Source organism: Papaver somniferum, chromosome 8 (assembly GCF_003573695.1).
Source record: "Papaver somniferum cultivar HN1 chromosome 8, ASM357369v1, whole genome shotgun sequence".
In the NCBI taxonomy this organism is placed as follows: domain Eukaryota; kingdom Viridiplantae; phylum Streptophyta; class Magnoliopsida; order Ranunculales; family Papaveraceae; genus Papaver; species Papaver somniferum.
In genome coordinates, this window is record NC_039365.1 from 78,067,832 (window position 1) to 78,085,368 (window position 17,537).

The 17,537-nt window shown below is 35.0% G+C and overlaps 1 protein-coding gene across 3 annotated transcripts; it reads right to left on the minus strand.

Moving 5' to 3' along the window:
* Positions 1-13,203: 13,203 nt before the first annotated feature.
* LOC113301918 (maltose excess protein 1-like, chloroplastic) lies at positions 13,204-17,025 on the minus strand. 3 transcript variants are annotated; one of them, XM_026550755.1, is made up of 9 exons: positions 16,706-17,025; positions 16,399-16,572; positions 16,013-16,303; positions 15,824-15,913; positions 14,886-14,981; positions 14,686-14,804; positions 14,260-14,322; positions 14,088-14,149; positions 13,204-13,600 (listed from the first exon to the last, which is right to left on the minus strand). In XM_026550755.1, the coding sequence occupies exons 1-9, from the start codon at positions 16,949-16,951 to the stop codon at positions 13,518-13,520; spliced, it is 1,224 nt and encodes a 407-aa protein (XP_026406540.1). In that variant the 5' UTR covers positions 16,952-17,025; the 3' UTR covers positions 13,204-13,517. The 3 variants fall into 3 exon arrangements, with proteins under 3 accessions (XP_026406540.1, XP_026406539.1, XP_026406541.1); XM_026550754.1 differs by having other exon boundaries at positions 14,886-14,987; XM_026550756.1 differs by having other exon boundaries at positions 13,465-13,600; positions 14,270-14,322; positions 14,886-14,987.
* Positions 17,026-17,537: the final 512 nt, after the last annotated feature.

Genomic DNA, 17,537 nt, shown 5'->3' on the forward strand with positions numbered 1-17,537 from the left:
AAAACAAGAATAAATTCTCATAAAAAGTTTCCCAGGCATCAAGACAAACTCGTAATGCACATATAAGATGATTTGTCCTTAGAGAGTAGAATAAATCTTTTTCGCCCGGATTTATACCAAGAATAGCTACCAAAGGCGTATAAAAAGATTTTCAAAGAAGAACATACAATGTCATTAACAACCATGCACCATAGTTCACCTAAAATGATTGTGAACATTCAAGAATCCCATAGTAATGCGTACTATTGCCCATTCTTGAACTTCCTTCTTTGTGATTCACCAGCAACATTCTTGTAAAAGCTACAAATGAGCTTATAAGAGTATTATTCCATGAATCCAAGTGCCCAAGTCCAAGAGAATTGGAACAAGTGCAACGAAACGGAGCAAAACACTCAAAAACAAGAGACAAGACAAATATCAATCTTAACTCATCCAAATTCAATAATTATCACCTCCATTTTGAACAGAATTCAAAGAGGAATAGAATGCAAAGATAATGAGATCATTCCGAGTTCGGACGAAGAAGATACATCCAAAACAATTTTACCGAATATCGACGTCAAGTATGCATACGGGTTTGCAAACGAATTTTCGTATCCTGGAGCAGTATGCAGACGGGGTTTGCGAACTTAAACCCCTGAATTTTGGTTTTAAATGATGTTATGCATACTTGGTATGTGTATCATGAAGTCCAAACATCCCGAACTAATGTTTTCAAACCTAAACATTTAAGAACCTTAAGCACAGATCAAGTTAGGTAGAAATGAACGATAATCAAGGTACATGGATCATTATAAGTACTCAAACAAGTAATAAAAACATAAAACTTTCTCAAGTTTATAGACATACCTTTTTAAAAAATTCCAATTGAATTCCACAGCCTTACCGAATATAATCTGTGCGCCCCAGTTGTTGTGCTGTCCTCACCGTATACATAGCAAGGCATTTCTTGGTGAGGATGCACTTTCAACACAAACTATTTGTGTTGAGGTGAACATATATTGCTCACCATGGCACCAAGAAATAGTTTCTTTCCAACAACTCTTAAATATTGTAGTGTTGAGAAACACCCAAGGAACTGTTTTTATAAGTGTATCAAAGAACTTCAAGAGAACCCAAAAAGATTTGTGTTTCTGATTTCTTGTTTTCCAACTTATAAAAAACAGTTTCTGCAGATAGTTTTTAGTACTGCGAAGGAAAACTCTTTTGATAAAAAGAGACGTCCTAGATTCTTCATAAAAGAAGACAATACTACTTCTTGATAGGAAGTATTAGGAATTGAGCAACGAATCAATTCATGCTTTGAGGTGATACACTCAGATGATTGAGATTTAAACTCCTCTTGTAATTCGTTTAGTTTATCACAACTAATTGGATTACGCAGATGAGGAGCATTGCTCTCACTGATTAGTAAATCAATATCAACCTCAACATGAATATTATTCATCATAACTTGATTTAGCCTGTCAAGAGATTCTTGCTCTTTCTGGAGGTATAACTCAACATCAAGAGATAATGTTTCAAGCTTCTTTTCAAGCCCTGAAAACGCTTCAAGGGATTTTAAACCTGGTGGAGGTTTAGATAGAATTTCTTCTACATATTTTATTAAATCAGTCATGGAAGAGAATTCTGAAATCCCTGGATCTGGTGGTATATTTATTGAGATAGCACTACTGTCCATAGAGTCAGATCGCTACAAACACAGACTTGTAAGGTCTTAAACGTGTTTGCCTGCTCTGATACCAATTGAAAAAACGGGGGTCTAACAACACCACCCAATATTTCGCTTAGCAACCTGTATGGACAAACTCGAATATACTTTTAAGAGAATCAACAAGAGTCAATCAATTAAAAGTGTATCAATGAGTTTATATCTCTCTCTTGATTTTATTTACTCAAGCAGAAACTGTGAGTTCTAATCAAATGTAAGGAATAACTTGGATGGTACCAAAGACCAATATCCAAGGATCAATCAACAACCAAAAGTCAGATTTCCAATTGATCGATTCAAACGCACAACATGTATTATTTCAATTATATAAACAAATACAATGCGGAAATAGAAATAACACAGACACCAGAACACAAATGCAAGAAAACCTCGGGACCTAGTCCAGATTGAACACACATAGTATTAAGCCGCTAAAAACACTAGACTACTCCAAGCTAACTTCGGACTGGACTGTAGTTGAACCCCAATCAGTCTCCACTGATCCAAGGTATAGTTGTACTCCCTACGCCTCTGATCCCAGCAGGATACATCACACTTGATTCTCTTAGCTGATCTCACCCACAACTAAGAGTCACTACGACCCAAAATCGCATGCTTTAACAATAAACAAATCTGTCTCACACAGACAAGTCTATCAAAGGATCAATCTGTCTCCCACAGACAAACCCTAAAGGTTTTGTTCCGTCTTTTGATAATAATCAAGGTGAACAGGAACCAATTGATAATCCGGTCTTATATTCCCGAAGAACATCCTAGATTAATCAATCACCTCACAAAAATCTTAATCGTATGGTAGCGAAACAAGATGTTGTGAAATCAGAAACGATGAGACGAAGACATTCGTGATTACTTTTTATATCTTGCCTATCGGAGATATAAATCTCAATCCAATCAATCTGATTGTACCCGTACGATAGAAGATGCAAGATCAGATCACACAACTATGCAAGGAAATCTCATGTACTGCACAAGACACAGTTGAAGCAAAGATGATTTGATTCACTCGAATCGGTTCATGAACTTTATATCCACGGTTTGCATACTGCATTCCTTAGTCTTTATAAGTTTAAGTTCAGAAATCATCTTCATATATATAACCTTTCTCAAGTTCGCAGACTAAGTTCGCGGACTTAAGCAACCGGTAGAGTTTACAAACTCCAGCAGAAAATCTCGGAAAAGACCTTCCGCCGGTTCGCGGACTGGGTTCGAGGACTAGTCTAGTTTGTCAACTCCAGCACAATTTTTCGGGATGAGAAATTCGACAGTTCGCGGACTGATTTCGCGGACTTGGCTCACGCCATTCTCCGGTTTCTCTTGATCAACAAAGTTCGCAAACTTTGGGTCAAGGAATAGGACTTATACATAAATGTGTTTCCACAACAATGTTTATTTCCATCATTGGTTATGTAATCTAAACTCTCATTTCAATCATTGAAATATTCTTAGAGGACGTTATATAGTTGTTATTCACAAACTATTTCTCGTCAAAGCAATTTTCAAAGTGATTGAAACATATCATGACTTTCGTCACTAGGTAAAGATAAACTTGATCGAAGCGAAATGCTTACCAACACATATTTCGAGATATAGATAGGTGAGGTATACTCGGATCGAAATACCAAAGGTGTATAATCCAGTTTATATATATAGCATACGACTTCTTGTCTCAAATAGTAGGAGATAAAGTAGATAGACTTTTGAGTGATAGATAAGTTCAAGTCTTCACATACCTTTTTGTCGAGAAGTTCCACCGGTTCCTTGAGTAGTTCTTCTTCTTGTATGATGAATCACCATGAAGTCCTTGAGCTCAACTACACTTTCTATCCTAGTCCGAGACTTAGATATAATAGACTGGAAATCAATACTTATAGTTTTGATCACTAACATTGACAAACATGCTTGAGATAGCAATGCATGCGAGTTCGACCGAGCAATGCTCTAACAGTTCTCCCTTTTATAGTCTTTCAAATCAGGGTTTGCAATCAATATTAGCTTAGTAACAAAGCATTCAGTATTCACCGTTAGATGAAAACATGATTCGATTCAAGCTAATATCTTTCAACCGTTAGATCGAAAACTTAGCTTGTTACGCACAAATGAAATGCACGATTTTAGTTTGTGTAACCGTACCCAAACATGGACATTTGTTGGTTCAACAGTAGTTAACCAAATGGTTAGCCATATGTGCACTTTCATATTAATCATATTCTTCTTTACCATAACTAGTTCAAATGACTCAAGTGAACTAGTTAGAGAGTTGTTCAATTGCTTAGATCTTATATAAGTATACAAGACACAATCGAAGCAAAAACGATTTGATTCACTCGAATCGATTCATGAACTTTATAGCCACGGCTTGCAAACTTGCATTCCTTAGTTTATATAAGTTTAAGTTCACGAATAATCGTTTTTAGAAAATAATCAACCTAAGTACGCGGATTAGGTATGCGGACTTAAGTACCCGGAATAAATTCGTAAATGGTTTACAAACTCCAGCAGATTTTCTCGGGAAGAGAACCCCCCGACAGTTCACGGACTGGGTTCGCGGACTCTGTTTCGGTTTTCCTGAGTAGCAAAGTACGCATACTTTGGTTCAAGGAATAAGGACTTATACATATATGTGTTACCACACAATGCTTATATCCAACAATGGTTATATAGTCTAAACTCTCATTTCAATCATTGAAACATTCTTAGAGGACGTTATATAGTTGTTGTTCACAAACTATTTCTCGTCATAGCCATTCTCAAGTAATTGAAACATAATATGACTTTCGTCACTAGGTAAAGATGAACTTGGCCAAAGCGAAAGCTTACCAACACATATTTCGATAAATGGATAAGCGAGATAAACTCGGCTCGAAATAGAAAATGTGTATAATCAAAGTCTATATAGCAAAACGACTTTTGTCTCAGATAGAAGATAGAGTAGATAGAATTTTGAGTGATAGATAAGTTCAAGTCTCCACATACCTTTCAGTCAATGAAGTTCCACTAGTTCCTTGAGTAGTTCTTCGTCTTGTATGATGATCGCCATGGAGTTCTTGAGCTCAACTACACTTTCTATCCTAGTCCAAGACTTAGCTATAGTAGACTAGAAATCAAGACTTATAGTTTTGATCACTAACATTGACAAACATGCTTGAGATAGCAACGCATGCGAGTTCGACCGAGCAGTGCTCTAACTCACCCACAACTAAGAGTTGCTACGACCCAAAGTCGAAGACTTCAATAAACAAATCTGTACCACACATAAAAGTCTACAGGAATAGATAAATCTTTCTTCCACAGAAATACCTACGAGTTTTTGTTCCGTCTTTTGATAAATCAAGGTTAACAAGAACCAATCGATAACCCGGACTTATATTCTCGAAGAACAGCCTAGAATTATCAATCAACTCACAATAATCTTAATCGACTAGCGAAACAAGATATTGCGGAATCACAAACGATGAGACGAAGATGTTTGTGACTACTTTTATATCTTTCCCCTAGGAGAAATTAATTTCGAGCCAATTTTACAACTGTACCCAATACGATAGAAACAGGAAGATCAGATCACGCAACTACAGAGAAAATAGTTGGGTCTGGCTTCACAATCCCAATGAAGTCTTCAAGTCGTTAACCTACATGGTGTAGATAGAAACCTAAGGTTAAAGGAGAATCGACTCTAGATTATATAACTAGTATCACACAGGAGGTGTGGGGATTAGGTTTCCCAGTTGCTAGAGTTCTCCTTTATATAGTCTTCAAATCAGGGTTTGCAATCAATGCTACCTTGGTAACAGAGTATTCAATATTCACCGTTAGATGAAAACCTGATTAGATTCAAGCTAATATCTTTCAACTGTTAGATCGAATCTTAGCTTGTTATACACAAATGAAATGCACGTTCATTTAGGCTTGTGTAACCGTACCTAAACGTGTACACATAGTTGGTTCAACAGTAGTTAACCAAATGGTTAGCCATATGAGCACTTTCATATCAACCATATTCATCTTCACCATAACTAGTTCAAATGACTCAAAATGACTAGTTAAAGAGTTGTTCAAATTCTTAGATCTTATAGAAGTATACAAGACACAATCGAAGCAAAATCGGTTTTGATTCACTCGAATCGATTCATGAACATTATAGCCACGGTTCGCAAATTTTATTCCTTATTATATAAATGTTTTAGTTCATGAACAGACCAATTTTCGAAAGTAACACACTTAAGTATGTGTGCGGGTATGCGTACTTAAGTAACCAGATTTGAGTTTGTTTTGGTTTTCAAACTCAGCAGAAATTCGCGGACGTGAACTTTCCGCCAGTATGCGTACGGGTACACATACTTAGGTAACCAGATTGAGTTGGTTTTTAATTCCAAACTAAGCAGAAATTCACGGAAGTGAACTTCCGCCAGTAGCGTGCGGGTACGGATACTTACCCAGTCTCCATCAACCATTTAGTACACACACAAGTATGCATACGTTTGGTTCCCGGTTTTGGACTTATACACTAATGTGTGGACACACTACATGCTTATATCCAAAGATGGTTACATATTCTAAACTCTCATTTCAATTATTGAAACATTCTTAGAGCATGTTATATAGCGGTTATTCACACACTATTTTTCATCAAAGCGATTTTCAAGAGATTGAAACAATCAGCATGACTTTCGTCACCTGTAAATATGAACTTGGCCAAAGAGAAAGCTTACCAACACATATTTCGAGAAATAGGTAAGTGAGATAAACTCAGTAGGAAATAGAAAATATATATAATCGAAGTCTATATAGCAACACGACTTTTGTCTCAAGATAGGAGATAGAGTAGATAGACTTTTGAGTGATAGATAAGTTCAAGTCTCCACATATCTTTTAGTCGATGAAGTTCCACCAGTTCCTTGAGTAGTTCTTCGTCTTTGTATGATGAACGTCATGGATTCTAGAGCTCAACTACACTTTCTATCCTAGTCCGAGACTTAGCTATAAGTAGACTAGAAATCAAGACTTATAGTTTTGGAAACTAAACTTGACAAACAAGCTTGAGATAGCAACGCTTGCGAGTTCGACTGAGCAGTGCTCTAACAGTTATGTTAGTCGTGGGTTGGTGACAAACTGAAAGAGAAAATCAGAGAAAAGAGTAAGAGTCGATGCTTGAGAAATTTTAACGCAGGAGAAGGAATAAAAATAAAAAAAATAAAAACTAAAATTTGGAGGTGGCCGGGATTCGATCCCGCAGCCTTTATGTACTTTGACAAAAATGCCAGCTAAAAGAGGGGCATTTTTGGTTTTTCAGCCAAGATCATTTTTAATCTTTTTGTGTTAATTGATCACTTAGATTTTATAAAAAAGTGACCATACAGAAGGTCCTCCCTCCCTCGCTTCGCTCAGTCGGTCTCCCAAAAAACCAATTTGATAAGTAGGCAAAGATTTCAGAACAAAAATTGACCATAATAGTTCTACCAACTTGATTCAAGAAAATACGAACCCAATTTCCAAGGCTAGCTTCAAAAGACTAATCAATATGCTCAAATGATCTAACCTTATAACGACTAAGAAGGATAGGGCCACCAAGATATCTTCCAGAGTCACTTATGTGAGTCATATTGAGGGCTTTTTCAAGATTAACACAAACACCATGGCTCAAGTTTCTACTAAAATAGACACGTGGCTTATCAAACTTTAGTAACTCGCAAGAGTACATACCAAGTTTGTGTAAAATGTCCAAGATATTATGAATGCCTACATATTAGCTTGACCAAAAATCAATATGTCATAAAAAAACATCAAATGAGTGGTACAAGGTGCTTTCCTACACGTTTTAACACCAGTAATTACCTTATTAACTTAAGCATGCATAAAGCTTCAAGATATAAACTCCATAGTTAGGAAAAACATGTACGATAACATTGGATCACCTTGTCCTATCCTCATAGTAGGAGAGTATTGTTGACAAGGTAAACCATTATTCAAACATACCCACATTAATAGTAGAGATGGGTTAATAAATCAGATTGCAGAAATATTTGCAAAAACCAAATTTCTCAAGAATTTTTATAAGAAACCCCATTCAAGTATGTTTTGACAGATCACGTTTTAAAGCCATAGTTCCACAAAAACCTTAATTGTACTTCATCGTGTGGATCATTTTATAAGCAACAATAATATTTTCATGAACTGATCTACCTGGCACAAAGACAGCTTGATAATGAGATATCAACTTCATAAGAAGATGTCTGATTCTATTGGCTAGAATTTTTGAAATGAATTCATAAGATACATTACATAGGCTAATTAGCCTAAAAATATCAAAACTTTTGGTTCTTTGTTTTTAGGAACGAGGTAAATATAAGTTTTTTTTAAGCTCCTAGGCATAAATTCACATTCATAAAACCTTTTATCTACAACAATAATATCCTTACCAACCAATTCTCACTGAGTTTGATAGAATCCATCCTACAATCCGTCTGGACCAGCTAAGCAAGCACGCTTTTAAAAAAAAATCAATCTCTTCATCAATAGGAATAACAACAAAACAATCTTTATGAGTACTCCAGGGATAACATCAAAAACATAATCATCAAAATTTAAATCAGAAGTGCAACCAATAGAACTAAAATAGTTTTTGAGCATGTTACCAATACCGGCTCTATCATTATGCCAATTACCAGTGAATCATAAAGAGAGTTTATACTATTGGCGTGCATTATTTATTCACCAGATAATGAAAATATCTTGTATCGTTATCCATATCCAGAATAAACTTAAACCTAAATTGAATTTTGTAGAACTCGGTTTGTATAATATACCACTTTTCAAGATCTTTAACGATAGACTTAACCTGCAAATGTTGATTTATAGAATAAGGAGCATTTTGAACATGATTAAGTTGATTTTATAAATTTTTAATGTTTCTCTGAATATCACCGAACTCCATTCTATTCCATTCAGACAAGGCAGTTCTAATACTTTGGAGCCTATAATTGAATTAAAAAGCATGACTACCATCAGTACTAATACTCCAAGTTGAATCCATTTTATCTTTAAAAGTATCATGTACTCACCAATTACGTACTAAAGAACTTAAAAGGTCTCCATATGTGTTTTCGTATGGGATCAGTTATCAATAATATATTGCAATTGTCAGAACCCACAAAATTAAGATGAAAAAAATTTAATATGAGGAAAGTTTACAGTCCAATCATTGCTACCAAGAGCCATGTATCCTTGCTTTTCTAGTACCAGTTCCAAAACTATTGTTCGTCCAGGAATAGTCATTTCTTTCATGTCCTAAGTCCATAAGAATTCATAACCCCATTTTGAACCCAATTATCAGATTTTTGACTACCTACTGAAAGATGAAAGTTTAAGTCTCATATAACTAACCAAGGTTGTCTCACATCTTTAAGGTCAAACATAAAGTTCCATTCATCTTTTTTTGGTTCATTATAGGTTGAACCATACATAAAGGGAATTAAAACTTCAGGTTTACTAGCATCAAGAGTCTTACAACAACATGTATTATGCTATCAACAACGTAGACAATATCACAACTTATACCATCCTTTCACATTAGAATGAGTCCACCAGCATATCCAACTCTACTTATGCATTCATAATTATGATAATGAACATATTGACCTACGAATAACATTCTATTATTATCAAGTTTAGTTCCATGTAAGAAAAAAATACTAGGCTTTTGAGTTTTGACATAGTTTTGAAATTGATTTTTTGTAAAATTGTTCGTAATGCCTTGCACATTCCAAGCAATTATTTTCATCTTTATGTTTATTTTTTTTTTTCAAGGTTTAAGAATTTGATTCTTGAAGATTATCATTGTTTGTAGTACTTTCAGAATCGATATTGTGAGCCTTGTTGAAGTTTTGAGTTGTACTATTTTTCTGTCTCTTACCAAGCCTAGCTATGTCATTATTATCATCACCCTGAACATGTAGGATAAAGTCCTTATTAATAATCAGACCATCTTGAGGAGGAACAAATGAGACTGTATTTATATTTCTTTTTTGAGTTTTTTTTTTTGGAACTTGCACCACATTCCTGGTAAGTGTAACTTGATTTTTGCCTTTACCAAAATAATGGGGCTTCTTGTGAACAACTTCAAGATATTTAGTAACATCCTTACAGACTCCTTTCTTATGGTTTAGGATAAAGCAATTAGAACAAAGCTTATGAGGTTGCCTTTCATAGAAATAACGAGTCCATCTTGTGCAACCAGCATTTGTGATACCCATAGCTTCTCTTATCATTGAATTGTTAATATCAATGATGACACAGACTTTTACATGATCTCATGTACTTGGTATAGCATTTTCGGGATCTATAGCTATTACATCTCCAATGAGACTCCCTATTTTCTTCACATAAACCACATTCATATGCTCCGACAACAACTTCTTCAACTGAATCCAAAAGCATTAATGCTTCCAGTCCAGTTCTTGATAAAGTACATTAGAATTATAGTCATGTAGGATGACTAAGTTTTCGTTAATGCTCCAGGGACTTGTTTCAAAGATTTTTTTTTTTGTAGAGTTTCCCATTCCTTGAATTTAAAAACCATGATATTTGAATCAACCTCTGCACTTCTTCTTCTGCAAGGAAAGGCCAAGTGAAAATAACTGCTTTCAAACCCATTTTTCTTTGGATGATAATCTTTCCAGGTAAAAAATATCCCATTGATTATCTTCCTCAGCTACATCGACTTCCTGGTTGCGAAACATAATTTCAGAGCTTTCCCCTAATTCTAAAGTTGCGGGGTTGAAATTCTGAACCAAATATGAAACAGTTTCATCACTCTCCATAACCATATTCTTTTCAAAGTTTTTGATGATTTGATTTACAACGGTTATACAGTTCCTAGTTTTGCATATGTATGTGGTCTTTACTTGTTAGGTTTCGGGTTTGACAAACTATGTTGGGATATTCTATTAAAGATAGGAAATTCTATTTATGGAGATTTCCAGTTGATAAGGAAACGACATAGTCGGTATTTGACCATATGAGCAAACTTAGAAAAAAAATACCAAATATGGTAACTAATCTTTTGAAATTTTTCTAAGTGGGAATTACGGTTACCTATCACCATGAACTGAGTTGCATTGGTTATGTTATTCTGAAACATGAAAACATTCAAAACTGCAATAATCTTTCGAATCACTTCTACTACTACGAGCATTCCTACAATCTTTGCAAACGCCACCTCAGATGCATAAAAAAATGATATATGGAGATAAACAAGTTTTAAACACATAAAGAAAAGAGTATATAAGCTAAACATTCTCACAGGAATGCTAAGAAAAAAATTTATGTGTTAAACCTTAATGGTTGAAAATTCTGGAAAAAGACAATAAGAAATGATTAATAATCCACAAGGTCAGTAAAACCATGAAAACATCATCTTAAAAAGTAGTAGATAATATTAAAATTCAAAAGCAAACAGTAGAAGTTTTTAGCGAGTTGTGGAAAACCGAATCATCATCTATGATTCAACCTTAAATCACGATAAGAGTAAGTCTATGAATAACCATGAATCACGATAAAAGTAAGTCCTTGAATAAAGATGGTGTGTCTCATCTAGGAGGGCCTCCTTATAGTTGTCAATCACTACAGATATAGATCCACTTATCTGCGCGCACACTCACCGGTGTCCTTTGAGAAAAGAAAAATTTTCGCCACTTGTTCCGGCCATGGTCACGAAAAATCATCCTCAAGTATCTTTCTTTTATTTTTTTCTTTTTAAATATTTCGAGAAAGAGGATTAAACCTCGTGTATAAATTAAGGTCTTCATCTCCCTTGTTGTATTTTCGGGTTATATCGAAAAACAAATACTTGACATGATTGGCAGAACGTTTTTCAGCTCTCTAAATCATTTGGATTTTGTAGACTATTTGTTACTGTTGACGACAAATAAACTGCACTAGAAGATAAAAATACCGAGACCATAAAGAAGAACTTGTTATATGTTGCCATTTTGTAATCAAAATAGTTTTGCCTCAAACCGAACGGGATAACGAAGATACCGTATTCTGTGTGTTTGATCAAGATTTTAAAGGGAAAAACTCTTTTTCTCCTCTCTTTCCTTTCCCTCACTCCTTTTTCTTCTTCAACAAAACCATCACCAACGACTTTTCTCTGCTGAGATATGGTCCACTCTTTCTTGCTTTCTAGGTTAATTAGTAGTTTTAACTTAGTTGTTAACATGTTTTCTACTTATCTACACCATTATGGTGGTTATATCTACTATGTTGAGGTTTATCTTCGTTTTAACGGCGGTTCTTGGTTATTCGTTGGGTTTTAAAATCAATAGTGATGCTCTCCAACGACAAAATCTTCAACCTTGTTGTCTCCGTTGAGGAAATCCTCGTCATCAACTTATCCAGCGACAGAATCTTCATCGGTGATTTCTTTGACGATGGAAGTTTTATCACTAGCTATAAGAGATTTGAGCAAATCACTCCTATTTTGGGAGCACATATTTCTAAAAAAGAAAAAACAAACTAAATGGTTGGAATTTAATTCCGAGAAAAACCATTCTTCCTCCAATTTAATCGGATCTTATTTATAGTTGTATATGTCTTACTCCGGTAATCATTCTCTTTCTCTTGTCGGATTTCTCGGTATTGTTACTTTTACGACATGTTCTTGTTACTTTGTATTATCTTGTTTTCAATTTCAAACTCATTGTAACCTCGAATTTTCATTAATGAAAAGATTCCTTATTTATCAAAAGAAAGAAAATTAAAAAAAAAAAACAAGATTTTACATATTGTTTTTGAGTTACAGGGAGCAAAGATCAGCATTGTTAAACAGAAAAAGGGCATGATTCAACAAATATTAACCTCAATACATCACAAATATATTGTGCGTCATGACATGACTGGTATATCATATAAAGCACTTCATCCGGTTTGAGAATCTTGAGATTAATGTCTTCACTTGTAATTTGAGAATCTTGAGATTCATGGTTTAACTTGTAATCGGTTTAAGAATATATTTGAATCAGATGGAAAACCTTAAGTTTAATTTTGGATGCTTTAGTTATTTTAGAAGATTTTGAATTCGTTTTGTTCTGATGTTCATAGAGATGCAAACCATGTTGCAATTGCAAAACATGTAAGGTCTGAATTAAATACTTTTGATCCGTCACTAGTCACTAGTTCGGATTAGGTTTTAACTTTAATCCATGATAAATCCCTCTTGTAATTTTAATTATTCAATAATATCTCCTTTCTTATTTAAAAAATAAAATAAAAAAGAGTTTCAGCATGGCTGCCAATAGGGGTACCAGTTTGGTTGGGGGTGTACCATTTCTTAAGGTATACGATGTTTTTTTTTTATATGGAATTTGGTACACCCCAGGTAAATCGGTACCTCTGTTAGGAATGCAAAGATGCAAACTCATTAGATGTCCATGATGGAGACAACAGGCATGTTACGCACAAAAATGGTTCTATGTAAGAGTCAATCGTCCTTTATTGCCACTGTTAACCAAATACAATATATTACTTGTGCTAAAAAGTAAAAACTATAGGTAAGATATTAATTAATCTGTAGCACAATAATTAACCAAACTCTGTAATGACATACATGGACAGCCGAGAACTCGCACGGAAAGGATGTCCGTGGAAGACCAATTTTGGATGAGGGCTTCCATTTTGTTCACTCAGTTTGTCAGAGGCAGTTTTCATCAGATGAATTGTGTCGATAGCAGAGCAATTTCAGTTTTTATCTTTGAGTAAGCATCAGATGATAATTGCATGTTTTGGCAGGGAATCAAGGGCCGAAGAGCAACTCCTTTAAGGATCTCAATGGTGAGTTAAACCCAAAAACTTTGGTGTCTTTCCATAGACCTATTCCTGCACTTCCAAAAACAGAAATGTTAATAAAACTTTTATTATCCTCAACAATTAAGTTTCACCACATAAAACTGCAATAATCCCGTCATATTTCATGGGGCATTTTGTATAAACACCTTACACTACACCAAAAGTTCGATAAACTATCAAAAGAGGGTTTGTAACCAATGAGAAATTTCCATAATCCTGTGAAGTGCTGAAATAGTCAAAAGAGGCTGATGGCGGTGCGAGTCTAAGCTTCTGGTCTTCATCTAAGATATAGGCTAGGGAAAATCAGTAGAAGAAGAGAAGAAATAGCGCACTCAGTTTTGTTTACTCAGATCAAAGTTGCGACAATCAGATCTTCGCTGGGAGACTACGACTACAACATAAACCTTAAGATGTCAAATTTCGATAACACTTCTGATACGCTGAAGCCCACATTTCAGGAAATAAGAACAGTATGATTTTATAAAACGATTGCAACATAAAATGAAAGAGATATAACCTATCCAAGTGTATAACCCAAGTGTTGCAGCCAAGAAAAATTCCTTGCTAATACTGTTGAAGCTGAAGAAAAAAAAGAAGTAGGTTCAGATTCCAAAATGACATCTAACCAAACAAACATCATGTGATGAAGAAGGTGTGCAAGTGCCATCTTGAAAAAACGAAGATTTTATCAGTACATACACACAAGGTTCCCCCAACCGTGCAGAACCGATGCCCAGGATGAACCTGTGAACCTGTAAAACATGAGACAATATATAAATAACCCTACTGTGAAGAGCATAGCACTAAGGCACGTTATGAATGAAAGATTCAAATCAAAATCTCCCGACGCAAAATTTGCATTTCGTACTAAACAATCGAACAAGATTATATTATTAAGCCGTCACTTTAGTTCTATATATTACAAATAAATGTTTTTACTCCCACTATCCGAGGCCCAGCATCATGCGGAAAGTGTGTACAACCATGTTCTCTGGAATTCAGGGGGTAAACTGCCCCCATGATTTACATCCATGGATTTCTCAAAACTCTATATGTTATTTGCAATGTTAAATGTAGGAGAAAGAGAAAGAAATCTAAAAATAGAAAGTACTTACCACATGAGATCCCGAATAAAGAGTGCACGTGGGATCATAAGACCATTTCCAATCATGGGAAGCAACATTGAGATAGCGGATAAACCTTTGATGTTCTCAGGATTTAGATAACTTGTCCACTGAATAAAATCCAAGTTAAAAGAGCAATTTCTCTATCATGAAAATCTGATAGTTCAAAGACGGTTGTGATTATAAAATACCATCTGAGCTATTGGCATCCACATGAAGAGAAGAGTTGCAGTCCATCCAGATAGTGACCCAATAATTTTGATGTTTTTCTCTGAAAGTCTCCCTGTCTGTGCCTGAAATTCTTAGTGTTACAACATCAATAAAACTCACATCATAGAATGACCTAAGGTAACATTTAAGAAAAATAAGGAGTTTCTTAAATAACAACAACAGTTGCATTGCAGAGAGACTATCTTCATGCAGAAGGCTATGTGCCATTAGATACAACATCGGACAGTTAAAACCAATTCATACTGTGGGTCATTGTATAATTTATTTTTATTTTTCTTGCAAAATTGGCTACAAAAGCAGCTTGTGAAGATGATAAACACTTACATTAGCTCAAAAGTAAAACAACGGTTTACAAAAATTGATTGATAACTAGCTTTATATGTGGCAGAAAAAAATTAGCTGGCACAATATGACACTACTACATACTAGTCTAATGCAAGAGCAGCAATTCTACCTAGTACTACTACTGAACTCATGTCATTAGGACATAGGACTGTCAGAATCATCAACAAACGAAATCTACTTCAACAATAGAAACATAGGACCCATACATGGTTCAGGTGAGGGAATGGTTAATTGGTTAATTCATGTTGTATAAGAACTATAAATGTCAGAACACCATATCTAATGAGTCGCATTTTTTGGATCGCTGCACTGGTAAAATGGCTGTACGTTCATACGAAATCTTTAGTGCTGCAACTTCTCTAATTGAAGTATAAAACCAAAGCCATACATATCTTTATACAACTAGTCCATCTTCCCTCAGTATTTATCCCAACGTAGGATCAATCATGAACAAGTATCATATAAGAATAAATTCAGTAGGAATGAGCTGACCCAGAAGACACGAGACACGACAGAATAAAAGATGCAAGGATGAAATGAAAAACAAACTTACCATAATGACAGCAGTGATAGCCATTACAAAAGCGATAGACCCAGGCAAAATACTGTTTGGAATGTAAGGAACAAAAGTCGACCACATAACCTAAAATTCACATGAGAGAAAATCAATCAAATGTGTACTGCTAAAATATCTCCTAAGCACAATATATAAACTGGACAAAAGGGGGGATACTGTAATTACTTGAGGAAGAACAGAGAGTCCACCAACTGTAGTTAAATCTTCCCAAAACCGCCAAATTCCAGGATGAAGCCAATTAAAATAATTCATAAAATTCAAACTCAAACCCGCTGCAACAACAGCTGAAGTCACTATAAAAAATGGCAAAGGCATAGATCCAGCCATGGCAAGTTGAACAATCACTACATATGTTGAGATAACTCCTAATGTTTGAACCACAATAGCTTCTGTCTCTTTCTTCTTGGCAAAATACGAAAGTAAAGAAACATTTCCCAGCAAACCAGTTAGCATTCCCTCAAAAAATACCAGGTTTCACCCATTTTGAGAACTCAAACATTTCAATTATATGAGGAAAAAAGAAAAAATATGAAAAGAAAAAAAAATAGTACCAGCCAGGGAACAGCAGAAAGTGCAGAATAGTTCCCAGCAATGAGATTTTGGGAATTGAGAATGATCTGAGGTAACTGAAGTAACAAAAATGGGAGGTTTGAAGCACCAGCAAATTTTGCTGTTAATGAATCCCATTCTTCAAATTCCTGAGAATTTTTTATCTTTTCAGAACCCTAACAAAAATTAAACAAGTCAAAAACCACACTTTTTTTTCTCTTTCACATAATAGATTCAATCAAAAAGCAGAAATCCAGGTATCATTTTACGTGATGAACTTGCATTGTGAGATATAGTTTGGTTAATTACCTGGTTAGAAATGAAAGGAGTGTCAGAATCGAGGGCATAATTTGGTTTCAACCTTCGATTAAGAGATGGCTTATAGAGAGATAAATTGAGTTTAGAGACAGAGGAAGGAAATGTAGGTTTTAAAGAAATATTCAAAGAAGAAGAAGAAGATGATGATGATGTGATGAATGAGGGGTAATTAGTAAAGAGACGATTACTAGGGTTTAATGGTGCCCTAGCTAATAACGGCAGTAAAGAGCCCGCCATTGTTGGAAACAGGGAGAGAGTGAAGTGAAAAGTGGAGATGAAAAATTGGAAATGGAGGCGTTAGTGTTGGTACTTGGTAGAGGAAACTGAACAGAATAAGACTACAGCATGATGATGATTTGGGGAAGTGTCAGAAAAAACTAATCTTCAGTCGACACGTGGCGGTATGGTTATGTGCTGTTGGCGTTGGGTACCATGGGAAGTGATTTACTTTGACGGTAACATCCAATTGCACTTCAGTAAGAAGCCAACAGAGGACTTCACTTGGATTTATAGTAACTAAAAAACTGGCTATGCAGTATTCTCAATACCAAATGTTTAAAATAACCTTCAATTAAAATCAAAAATCTAAAAGCTAAAATTAAAATAAAAACTTAATTCCCATTTAAAGATCTGCTCCTCCTCTTCTTCTTAACTTCCTCTCCTTCATCAATCATAAATCATCCCCTCCTTTTTTTCCAATCAAAATCATTTCATCATCTTCGATCAATCGATGGTTCGAGAAACTTATAATCGTCGATTGAATTCTCTATTAAAGGTGTAGAAGAAGCATATTGATAGAATTAATGGTAATCAACAAACCAAT